This window comes from Vulpes lagopus, chromosome 1, assembly GCF_018345385.1.
Source record: "Vulpes lagopus strain Blue_001 chromosome 1, ASM1834538v1, whole genome shotgun sequence".
Taxonomy (NCBI): Eukaryota; Metazoa; Chordata; class Mammalia; order Carnivora; family Canidae; genus Vulpes; species Vulpes lagopus.
Window position 1 is genome coordinate 141,040,831 of NC_054824.1, and position 13,321 is coordinate 141,054,151.

General features: G+C 40.7%; 1 protein-coding gene across 3 annotated transcripts in view; it reads right to left on the bottom strand.

Moving 5' to 3' along the window:
* Positions 1 to 13,321, bottom strand: part of EPG5 (ectopic P-granules autophagy protein 5 homolog) — a 104,879-nt gene that overhangs the window by 56,684 nt on the left and 34,874 nt on the right. For all 3 annotated transcript variants that reach the window (XM_041760482.1, XM_041760473.1, XM_041760464.1), the window contains exons 14-20: positions 9,566 to 9,730; positions 7,055 to 7,174; positions 6,166 to 6,425; positions 2,493 to 2,633; positions 964 to 1,108; positions 540 to 737; positions 126 to 236 (exon numbers count right to left, since the gene is read on the bottom strand). In XM_041760482.1, the coding sequence (XP_041616416.1) occupies positions 126 to 236; positions 540 to 737; positions 964 to 1,108; positions 2,493 to 2,633; positions 6,166 to 6,425; positions 7,055 to 7,174; positions 9,566 to 9,730 (1,140 nt within the window). The remainder of the gene's footprint in view (positions 1 to 125; positions 237 to 539; positions 738 to 963; positions 1,109 to 2,492; positions 2,634 to 6,165; positions 6,426 to 7,054; positions 7,175 to 9,565; positions 9,731 to 13,321) is intronic.

The following is a 13,321-nucleotide window of genomic DNA, read 5'->3' on the forward strand; positions in this document are numbered from 1 at the left end:
CGGGGAGGATTAGACAGTAGGTGCTACATGAACGCTACTTAAAGCCAGCAGCACTATATCAGCAAAGATGGTAACATTAAAAGTTCCCAAAGATGACCAATCTTTGGCTGCAGGGGCTTTCCTACCTGAGTGGGTGTGGCCAAGCCCTCCACGAAGGAAGGAGTGATGTTGCCAGCCACAATCCAGCTCACCAAAGAAGAGAGCAGACTCCGGTCACAGTGGTAACCCAAAGCATTCTACACAGGGGACACGGTGTGCAGCAGAGAGAAGAGGCTTTAAAAAAACCTTATCAAGAATATCAGCAATTATCTTCCCACGATGGTAGGTTCTGGTAAGACATGGATTTCACTAGTCCCCCCCAGCAATGATAGTCACAGGCAGCATGTTACAGCCAAATGCAGTGAGCAAGGCTCCTCCTCGGGGATCCTTCCCTTCGGCTTCCCTGGAGTCTACACTGGCAGGACTATGGTTCCTAAGATTAGGCCCCATCAAGACCAATCTTGCCAATGATTGAAAGACAAATTCTCTAACAGATTTACCTTATGTTGCTGGTAGAGCAACTTCTGCACACAGTCTTCCTGCATCAGCTGAAAAGCTGTTTTACACAAGTGGTCCATAAGGAAGAGGATGGGTTGTTCTCGGTACCAAAGATGCTGGCTTATTAGAGCCTGAACCCAGAACTCTAACACAGCAACGGGACCTACTTCGTTGGGCTGAGTGCTTATGGATATGTGAGCCTATGGAGAAAGGGCTCCAGTGATGTGGAGGTAAGAGTTAGTCTCCCATTCTTAAAACACCAGCAAAACAACTACTTTCACTACAAGCACACATCTGCTGACGTTTTTTGGCCAAAAGCACTGCGGTGAGTGCTCTGAAATGACCAACACTCAGACGTGCTACCACCAGCATGCTTGACTGGGAAGGTGGGCAAGGGTGGATTCAGGGGCTTCCTCAGGGCCTGACCTGGATCATGCTGTTGAGAAGCTTCACGTTGTCCCCATGGCTGGCTCCTGTCAGGTGCTGCGCCACCTTCTGGGTGACCTGCTGTGTGACCCCCTGAGGGACACCACTGTCCAAGTGTAGGAACAAGAGGAGGTGTGACAGAAACCTGCCAAGGACACAGGACAATCAATACCTGACCTTCTAATCAGAAGTCAGTAAAATATTCAGGGGCTGATGACTTATGAGGAAACAGAAAACAAAGCTCTATTCAGGGATTTCAATAAATCTTCAAGAATTCAGAAAAATGAAGTTTCCAAATTTAAGGTGGGTTAAAAGGAATCTTCTCTACAGCTATATCCAAGACACACCAACACATACACAAGTCAAAGAGTGACAGCCCAAGTGCCCCTTTATCTCTCCTCACTCCCCCCAAAGCAGATGGCTAGAAAACCATCCCATAATCCTATATTGGGTGTTGACTTGTGTGAACCAAGGTAGTGTAAGGGGCCCTGTGGGACGCGGGGATAGGGTCCCACCACAGTCAGTCAGGACGTGCCCTCAGCTCCCTGGGTGTACTGGCTTCCTCCTCCCATCTCCCTCCTCCTCAGGGTTTTCAGCCTGAAGCACTCCCCCACACCTAACTGGGCAATGTCCTCCTCATTCCCCACATCTCACCTATAATGCCCTTTGCCCAGAGGACACCTCCTGACCCTTCCCTGCCAAATAAAATACACCCAACACATTAAATGTCTCCCAATCCTGCACTCAAACGCCCCCTTGCCCAGCCACCCACTGCCTCCTACTCCACCCCCCTCCAAGTTGTGACAACCAAAATCATCTCCAGACATGACCAAATGTCCTCTGAGGGTCAAAATCACCCCTGGCTAAAACTACCACTTTAGAATCATGAGCCTTTGCCCCCAGTTGCATGAACCAACACATCCCCTTCTTGGTGAAATCAGTGTGCACCGGATTTTTACCATGTGCAATTAAGAATCTTGATTCATAACCCATCCTTAATTCCCTCCCTCCCCAAGCAGCTACTTCATTTACCATAAATCACATATACTTTTACCCATAATGCAAATGCAACCTATACACCACAGCCTTTCTAATAATACTTTGCTTCTTAACTTTGAAATTACCTCAAAAGTCTTTTCTCAACATTATGAATGTCTCATGGAATAAGCACCTTCCTATGTATCTTATCTGTTTGTAATACTGCAGACAATGAAAAGCAATGGGTTTTTCTACCGTTACAATGGCAAAGCCATTTACTGCTCAATGTCAGAAGCACTATTCCCAGGTTTCATGGAAACAACTGCTCCTTCAAATACTAATAAGCTATAAGGAATCTAAAATTAAATGAAAAGGGGAAGTACCTTTCATGAAAATAAAACTGGAATCATTATGAGTCACTATTCATCAACCTGCATCCTAACTAGGGAAGAAGTTTTCTGCCTCACAAACAACACACTACTGAATTACATGATTCCCTATTTTACTTGCAAATACAGTCGTCTGTACTCCCTGGGCTGTACTCTACTTACTGCTCGTTCTTCAGAAGGTAATACTGGCAAGGGTAGAACAAAGGCAGGATCTTATCCAGGACATGAACCACTGTTCTCAAATGCCTCGATTGGACCAGAATTCCCAACAGTGAGATGCCTTCGGCACAGAACTTCTCAATGCTAAAAAAAGAGACAAAGGCAATGAGCACTCAAGGTTGCCAGTTCAGGAAATGATGTTCTTCTAATGAGCCATCAGCCTACTTGCCACCCAAATGATCTCAGGTCTCCAACACATTTTTGCAGAGCCAAACTTCACACAGAAATACGAGCATCAGACCTCTGGAAATACAAAGGAACTTAAACCATTCAACTAAATTTTAATTTTATAGATGAGAAAGGTGAGGTATCATGCCCAATTCACACAATTTCCTAGTGTAGGGCCAAAATGAGAACCCAGGTTTGCAAATTTCCAGTCCAGAGCACTCGCCACGACCCTATTTTGCTTCTCAAATGGTGCTTCTTCTAAGAGTCATGGGGCTCTCACTGTCTGCATATTTCCACAAGGGATTAGAGGGAAGGGAAGATTCAAAAGTGAGTTCACTCTGTTAGTATAAACAAAGGGCAAAATTCTTTTGAAACCAATTTGCATAAAAATTTCTTTGGCTCACCTCAGAAAATCTATCTTTAAGAAATAACCTCAAGTGTGGGGAAAATTTGTCAGATGATCCATGATGCACTTTTCAAAATTATTTAAAATCACAGATTCAGAGGCAGAAATGATTTGTGTAAATTTTGGAAAAATCCATTCAATGCGAGTATTATTACAACATTTAAAAATGATGCATACAAGGGGCACCTGTGTGGCTTAGTCAGTTAGGCGTCCAACTCTTAGTTTTGGCTCAGGTTGTGATCTCACAGTTGAGAGATCAAGTCCCCCATGGGGCACCATGCTCAGTTCAGAGTCTGCTTGAGATTCTTTTTTCTTCCCTCTCCCTCCTCCCTCTGCTCCTCCTCCCACTCGTGCTCTCTGTCTAAAAAATAAAATAAATAAATAAAATCTTTAAAAATAATGCATATAATGTCCAAGCGCAACATGGAAAAATTCTACTATACTCATGTTGGAGGCAAAAAAAGGTTATACTTCTGATTACAAAGAAGAATTATAAAAAAAAAAAAAAAAAAAAAAGAATTATAAAAAAGGGGAAAAAACGGACAATATCACACCAAAATGTTCACTGTGCTAGAGAGGTTGAAGTAAGTGGCTCTTTCTCTCATCTTCTTACCTTATAGTTTGATTATACTAGTTTGATTCTAGGGCAAAATGTCATTTCAAAACATAAAAGTATTAGTGCAAAGATTATGCCACCAGGAAATGTTTATTATTAGAATGAAAAACAACGGATATACAAAATTATACATACATTATAACTTCCATAAAAGATCAAAGGAAAAAATAATGGGTAAAAATAAACAGAAAAAACCCACAGTGTTTCAATAGGGTAAAAAAGATTCTGGGTGATTTCTTTGACTATTGTTTTCTGTACTGTGTGATGTTCTATTCATGTACAACTTCTATCCCTGCATAATCTGCTCCCAACCCCAAGCACATTCATAAGATTGTTTTAGCTTAGTTCTAGTACAAATATATATATCCTTGATGACAATGGGTAGATGGAGGTCAGCCCCAAAGGGAAACACTTTATTCTCATCTTTACTCCCATTCAGGATTCAGCAATCAGCACCAAACAAATATTTATGTTTGGGGAAGACCCACAGTAGCATCAGTGAATAAAGAGTACAATCCCAGAACGAATACAGGAAATGAGAGAAATCACAGAACGATTAAGTTCAGAACACTACCCTCAGAATCCACAGACCAGCCATGTGCTGAATGTGTTAAAAGTATTATCACTCGCTTAAGGCTCATCAAGTAAGTCCAGGACTATCATTACCCCCATATTAGAGATGAGAAACGTGTACAGGTACAGGAAACTGAATGACACTAGGGCTACTGGGAAAAATGCGAAGTGCCTTCTAAAGTACCTATATAACATCTCTTCTCGTCCCAGTGGATCAATTCTACCCTTTTTTACCTTTCAAATTTGTCCATTGCATTTTGGCCCTACTCACCTACCTGGTCACCTCTATTCACCAACGTGAAGCATGGGCTTGGGTGAGGAGTGTTTCTTCATCACTCCCCACCTCTCCCCCCTCTCTACTCATAGACCCAATTCTCCTTCCCACATTCATGCAATCAAATACCACTGGTTCAAGTTTTGGAGATATACAGATAGTGCCCTTGCCTTCAAGGAGCATGCAGTGCACGAGTATTACACTACAACACAGTAAGGGTGTTGCTCGGCATGTATGAGTGCTGTGGCGTGGGGTGGTGGGGGGCAGGGGGTGGATGGTCTGTAGCTGAATCCCCAACACTGTGGGCAGTCACCTGGAGAGGGTAAGCATTACCATTCTACCCCCTAGCCTCAGACGCCTTCTCTACTTAGGACTCCTCTTCAAAGCTAAGCGACTCTACGTAGATATTCTGCTACTGATCTCTCCTTCCTTCAAATTCCTTCTGCCCATACTTTTGAATGCTTCTCAATCCAGGCTGTACCATAGAATAATCTGCAGAACTGGCCCCCAGACCAATTCGATCAGGATTCTCACCCTCTTCACTGCACAGGCAGTTTGAGAAGCACTCTGAAGACTCTAAAGAACAGCTGGGGTGGAGAAGCACTGCTTTACCAATCTCATCTGGCCCACAATAACATCTTTACTGCTGCCAATTGTTTGTTGTCCATCATCTCCACTACGCTGTCAACAACGTGAAGGTAGCTAACCAATAATATCGTATCGCCCCATTTCATGGCACAAGGCCGAAGACAAATAGCTGATGGGACACCTGGCATCCCCCTGAAAATATACACAATGTGGAACAAGATGATGAAATCAGGATGCTAAAAAGGTATTACAGGGAGTCTAAAATGCAAGAACCAGAAAGCATGTAGGTGAAAGAGATTTTAGAAAAAATTAGTATTTCATAGGAAAATGATCTTTTCAAAAAAAAAACAAAGATTTTTAATCAACTAAGAACTCATTCATTTACTTCCTGCACCAGCTGCTGATTGCACCAGCTACAGCCTTCAGCACTAGGGATAAAATGGTAACACAAGACCAACATGGTTCCTAGGGTTAGGACCTCACAGATGATCCCTGAGAAGACTGAACAGACAACTATAACAGTGTGGTAAATGCTTCAGTGGAAGAGACAGAGACAGCTTTGGGGTCACGCCAGAGAGCCATGTGACCTGATCAGACATTTCTTTCCCCTGAACAGGTTTAACTCTTTAGGGGAGAAGCCTGAGTCTGCCATCACTTTAAACAAAATTCAGTACAGATGACCAATTATTTTTATGTGATCTCTGTTCCAAGGAAAGAAAGTATCTACTGCTGACATAAACATTCCACTCTGAGGGACAGATATACTCTGTCCTCGTCTATAATGTATAAGGTGATTTTTTGGAACATATCTGTCTTATATGAATTTGGGCAGCCATTTCCCCTGGAGAAGCCATTAATAAGGCTTATGATTTGGTCCTGATCACCTTTAGATAGGTTTGATGGAGGCCTCAGACCTTGGGATGTGAAAAATGAGAACTAGAATCACTGACGATGAGATTCAACAACCCTAGGGGCTCAGCCCACACTGTACCTGTGGCCCACGGCTGTCATAGCTAAGGCCAGATAACAGCCGATGGGCATGCCTGCCTTAACAGCCTTCAGGAGAGGATGAAACGTGGGGGACTCCGTCATGTCAGGCACAGTGCTGGAGAAGGGCACAGCTGGACAATTCTGCTGTATTCCATAATCATTTTTGTGCAGTTTTAACCTCAAGATCAAGTTCCAGGCCCACTGGTTAAATGAGGTCTCAGGTGTCTCTCCATATCGAACAATACTGGCCAAATATGAAACCTAAAACAATTATTTATTGTAAACCACATTAGTCACATACAAATTAAATCAGTAAGCTCACCCGCCCATTTCCTTCTGTGATTGACAACATCCTCAAAAGAGAGGTCATTTTACTTGCCAGGAGTCAGTGTTTGCAGCACTCAACGCAATCTCTCACAACTGACCACTTCTGCTCAATTGCTAGTCACTTTGTGAACCTGATCTGAGTCAGTGCACAGAAAGGAGTAATAATACAAAAGTTGGTACACAACAAATGGTGTGGTGATAAATACGCTTTAACAACCAGCTCGGAGTGTGGGAGGTCATTTACACGGTTTGTCAATTGTGGTGGTCAGTTTTCAAGCTACCAATAGGTTAATAATCTAGTTTTCAAGTTCCTAGAAATTTAACAGTCTGTTCTCCTGAGCCAAAACATACCAGCTCCAGCTCCAGCTCATATCAAAGTCCACAATATTAAAATGGTCATATATAGGCTACTTCTCAAAGAAACATCCTTATCCAACCACAGAATTCAATTTCAGTATCTTAAGTGGCCAGAATGTTCACAGGTAACCTAAGAGTAAATACTGTAACTTTATCCACCCAGGCCATTTACAATAAAGATGTTAATATATAAGAGAAGTAAATACCTGCTTCATACTTTCAGAAAGAAGCCCAGCATATGGCTTCTGTGCAAGGTATTTCTGGTATGCTTCAAGAATCATTAAAGCCACTTCAGCATGGACTGCTTGATCCAGATGAAGGGTACCCTTGTAAAGAAAAAAATAATCACAAACGTGCCATCTTGATTTTTTTTTTTTAACATACCCTTGAACAAGAAGACTAGGAAGAGTAGTAAAAAAGGACCGACCTTGGATGTAGAACCTAAGCTTTCGAAAAATTACATCCCCTAACAATAGGAAAAAACACTGAAATCTTAAAGAATCATTACATTGCACTTAAATAGGTTTGAACTCAAGTCATCTTGGCTCAGGTCATGATCTCAGGATTTCTGCCTGAGACACACTCTCTCTCTCTCTCTCCCCCTCTCACCCTCCATCTCTCACACACATGCAAGTACACGCTCTCTCCTCTAACTAAATAAAGTATTTCTTTTTAAAAAAAGATACTCAACACAGATAAAATATTCCTTCAGGAGCCTGAAGTTGCCTATTGAATTTCCCATCCGATCTTCCTTTGCAACCTGAAGAAATACATTTTTTTAAGATAGATAGATGGGGGCAGCCCCGGTGGCTCAGCGGTTTAGCGCCGCCTTCAGCCCAGGCCTGATCCTGGAGACCCGGGGTCGAATCCCACATCGGGCTCCCTGCGTGGAGCCTGCTTCTCCCTCTGCCTGTGTCTGTGCCTCTCTCTTTCTCTGTGTGTCTCATGAATAAATAAGTAAAATCTTAAAAAAAAAAAAAAAAGATAGATGGGTGGATTGATTGATTGATTGACTGACTGACTTATCTGAGAGACAGCATGAGCAGAGGGGAGAGGGAGAAGCAAGCTCCGCGTTGGACGGAGAACTTGACATGGGGCTCTGGGGCTTGATCCCAGGACCCTGGAATCGTGACCTGAGCCAAAGGTAGACACTTCACCCACTGAGCCACCAGGAGCCCCAAGAAATACATTTCTTAATCCTTTAACAGAAAGTGATTTTCCTAACGAAGGTTCATAGAGACTCTTGTAGGGAGGTCCTCACACAGCCTGCTGGGACAGAGAGGACTGAGAGGTTCTATTCATAAGTCAGAAAACACAAAGATGAAAACCAGCCCACTACAGCTCTCACCCACCAGCACTGGATTGGGAGAAGCCCCAGATGGACCCAGGGGCAGGCCCAGGTGGTCAGGGACACTTTGGGAGAAAAGCTGCCTGGCTTGTTTTCTCATCTGTACAAACGGGTCAAGTTCATGCAAACCACGTAAGATGGTTATGAGGACTAAATGATTGCTCAGAACACAATCTGGCAGAGAGAGAGGGCTGAGTTCTCTCCAATTTTACCTTTATAATATTGAAACATTTTTTTTTAAGATTTTATTTATTTATTCATAGAGAGAGAGGCAGAGAGAGAAGCAGGCATCATACAGAGAGCCCAACGTGGGACTCAGTCTAGGGTCTCCAGGATCACGCCCTGGGCTGCAGGCAGCGCTAAACCGCTGCGCCACCGGGGCTGTCCAATATTGAAACATTTTGATCTAGGAACTAATTAATAAGGGCTAGGGTAAAGGAAAAGGTAAGTTTAGCAGTCAAAATCATTGACATGCTATCTTTGGAGATATATGATAGATAGCAAACTCTTAATAATGATAAGCTATTACTAATAAGACTATTAATAAACTATTATGAACAAAAACTACCACTGCTGAGTACTTACTGTGCACCAAGAACTGCCCTAAATGTTCTGCATGTCCTAACTTGCTGAACCCTTGCAACAACCCTACAAGGTAAGCATGTGAGTATCACACTGAGGGATGACCAACTGAGGCCCTGAGAGTTCAGGATGCATTTGGGATCATATAGCCAGAAGACGGCAGAGCTGGGAACAGAACCCGGGCATTCAGGCTGGCTTATAGCCCAGGCTCCTAACCAACGCATGATGTTTTAGGAGACAAATCTGGCAATGACATCTAAGACAAAATGCAGGAGGAAAAGGGACCAGAGATAGGAGAGGCAAGTAAGAGGGACTTCAGTAAATAGCTAGAGATAACACAACAGATGCCAGCAGTCTATGGGAAAACAAGAATTTTCACTGTGGAACAATTTATCTTCTTTTAAAGGATGGTCCCTCTGCAAAACAGAATTAAAGAAAAGACCCTAAACTCTGACACAGCTAACAGAATTTGCAGACCTTGCAAATGATACTTAGAAATGTTTATGTTCTGAGAAAACATTTCTTTAAAACTGATGCGTGGGGGATCCCTGGGTGGCGCAGCGGTTTGGCGCCTGCCTTTGGCCCAGGGCGCGATTCTGGAGACCCGGGATCGAATCCCATATCGGGCTCCTGGTGCATGGAGCCTGCTTCTCCCTCTGCCTGTGTCTCTGCCTCTCTCTGTCTCTGTGACTATCATAAATAATAAAAATTAAAAAATTTAAAAAAAAAAAATAAAACTGATGCGTGTAGAACCCTCCAGTCTGTAGAGAATGGTTTTAACACATACCTGGTCACCAAATCCCCAATTTAGTCCTTCTAGAATAACGCAGGCCAATTTATTCTTCACCATTGTCAGGTTATAATTCAGTAACCAATCCCGAATGACGGCTATCTCAGGGGCAGATGGTCGCCAGAGATACAAAGGCAGTTCTTTAAACAAGTATAAAGAAACCTTATTTAAAAGAAAATGAGGACAATTAAGATCGAAACTTAAGAACAATCCTCTATTACTACAGTATTATATTATTAAACTGCTTGTAAAAAATATTTCCAAGAGGAAGTGGGATTTTGTTTGATTGTTAGACAAATGAAATGAACATCATGGACAACCAAATGAAATAAATACTGTTAGACTACTGAAATGGACATCACAGCCAGCCAAATAAAATAACTAATGATACACCAAAAGCACATTTTGCTACTCTTTGTAAAGGTCAATAACCTCTTATTATATACAAATTGATATACCTCCATTTAAGAAAACCACCATACCAAGACCCAAATTTAAAGCCAGGATAAATGAGGAGACAGTCATTCATTTTATGGAGAGACTTAGCACTTTAAATAGTTATTTAAACAAACAAAAAACAGAAATAGACTCAAATACAGAGAACAAACTGGTAGTTGCCAGAGGGGAGAGGCATAAGGGAATGGGTGAAAAAGGTACAGGCTTCCAGTTATAAAATAAATAAGTCACAGGGATGACGGTCAATGATATTGTAATAACTCTGTAGAGTGACAGATGGTGACTACACTTATCCTGGTGATCATTTCATAATGTATGCAATTGTCGAATCACTATGTTGTACACCTGAAACGAATATAATATCGCATGTCAACTATTAAAAAAAAACTATTATTTCTTCTGTGGCATTTAAAAAGATATTTCTGTTAGCCTCTGAGCAATCTGGGGAAGAGGGACAAGGAGTGGATGGAGGTAAAGATGAAACAAGATCAAACAAGAGTTGGTAACTGCTGAAACCGGATGATGGGCACACAGGGATCCTTTACCTTATTTTCTATAGATTTGAAAGATTCTATAATAAAAAGTTTTTTCAATCATGTTTACAAAAAGTCTAGAGCATCACTTTCTGAATATCACATCCATGTGTACAAATTAAGATAAATCTGGGTTCACTCAATAGTTTGCTTTAAGGGAGACTGATCAGAAGAGCAATTTATTTTATAATGTCTAAAACAGTGCTATCCAGTGGAAATATAATACAAGCCACATATGTAATATTAATTTTTCTAATACCCACATTTTTAAAAAAGTTAAATGAAACACATAAAATTGATTTTAATAACATATTTTATTTAATCCAATACATCAACATGTAATTGTTACACAGACCTATTGAGACATGTTACATACTTTTTGTTCATAGAAGTCTTGGAACCCAGTGAGTAGTTTATACTTACAGTACATCTCAATTTGGACTAGCCATCTTTCAAGGACTCAATAGTTATATGTACTTAGTGGCTACTATATTGGACAACACAGATCCAGAACATACATTCTGGTATTTTTCAGGTTCCTGCACTGCTCCCAGTGAGAAGCAAAAAAAATGAGAAAGAACAGTAGAAAGGATAAATTTTAAAGAAACTTTTTCTTTCCTCTGTGTGTGTGCACTCACATACTCAAATTTTCATGAGAACTTATTAATAAAGGTCTTAAATATTCTGAATAAAATGGTAAAACAGAAATTTTGAAGATGGAAAAATCCTACTATACCCTGTGAAAATATGAAAGAAAGAGTAAAATAATGGTTCTAGAACAATGAGTAAAGCAGTGAGATCTATCCAGAAAAACACTTATCCTAGCTAGATAAAATAATGGGATAGCATGGATCTGTCCACCAAGAATCAAAGTGTGGCTATCACGAAAGACCCTAGGGACATTAAAAGGTTAACAAGGAAATATTACCAAAAACTCTATGTCAACAGATTCAACTAGTTAGATGAAATGGGGAAATACCTTTAAAAATATAACTTAGCAAAACTAAGGAAAAATAAAAATCTGAACAGTACTATATTTGTTTTAAAATGCAAATTGTTATCACAAGGGCCTATGAAGAAAACTCTAGGGCCAGATGATTTCACTGGTAAACTCCATCAAACACTCAAGTTAGAATTAATAGCAATCTTACAAAAACTCTTTAAAAATAGAAGAAGAGGGAATTCTTCCCAACTCACATGTTGAGGCTGACATAACCCTAAAATCAAAATCTAACAAAGACATAACAATTATAAATCAATACCCCTCATAAATATACATGTAAAAATATCCAACAAAAAATATTATCAAATTGAATCTATCAACATATATCAAGAATATTACACCATGATCAAGTGGCTTTTATTCCAGGGAATAATAATGGTTCAACATTTGAAAACTAGAAGATTGTAGAGCCCAAAGATCATTCCCAGGCTCTGGGGCTAGTCTGATTCCTGATTATCCCAGGGTGACAACAAAAATATTCAAAGCTATCCTATTCATCTAAAGGCCTAGAGCATTTGAACAAGTTCCTCCAAAGATGTCAGCAAGTTCACAGAACACAGTTTTAAAGAGAATGGAAGCACCTTTTAGAAGATGTGCTCTAAAACCTTGTGGTCCCAAGTTTTACAACGAAGTATCTCTGGGCAGTTTACTACTCGACCAAAGTTAAAATCTAAGTGTAGCCAAAGCCAGAAAAACACTTAGGAGAAAATGATGATGAGCTCAGTCAAATGGAAAGAATCCTGTGACCCCTACATATATTTCTTCGGGACTCATTCTATTGGATAATTACTCAAAACTGAGCAACCAAAACCATGCTCCTGTATATTGCATATAAAAGGCTTTTCATCTCAATATAATCATATTGCAGTGGGATACAATGCTTTTCCTAAAAAGGACTACTGCCACTATGGAAAACAGTATGCTGATGCCTCAAAAACTGAAAAATAGAATTATCCTATTTCCAGTAATTCTACTTCTGGGTATATACCCAAAAGAATTGAAAGCATGGTCTCAGAGAGCTGTATACTTATGTTCAGAGCTGCATTACTCACAGTAGCCAAAAGGTAGAAGCAATCTGAGTGCCCATCAACAGATGAACAGATAAAACAAAATATTCTAGCTTAAAAAGGAAATTCTGACACATGCTATGACATGCATAAACATGACAAGAATATGTTAAACGAAATAAGCCAATCACAGAAGGATAAATACTGTATAGTTTCACTTATATGAGGTACCTAGAATATCAAACTCACAGAGAGAGAAAGCAGAATGTTGGTTGCCAGGGCTGGAGGGTGGAGGATGGAGGGAATGGGGACGTACTGTTTCAACGGTACCGAGTTTCAGTTTTGCAAGATGAAAAGAGTTGAGGGATGCCTGGGTGGCTCAGTTGGTTAAGCTTCTGCCTTTGGCTCAGGTCATGATCCTGGGGTCCTGGGATCAAGTCCCATGTTAGGCTCCCTGCTCAGTGGGGAACCTGCTTTGCCCTTTTCCTCCTGCTTGTGCTCTCTCTCTCTTGCTATCTCTCTCTCAAATAAATTAATTAAATATTAAAAAAAAAAAGATGAAAAGAGTTGTGTTGATGGATGATGGTGATGGTGATGGTAGGCAGCAAAACAGTGTGAATGTATTCATGTCACTGAACTTAAAAAGGGTTAAAATGGTATTTTTATGTTGTGCATAATTTGCCACAATTCAATTTCTTAACGTAAAATAAAGTACCATGTACTTCTCCAAGAAAAGCATATTATTTATTCTTCA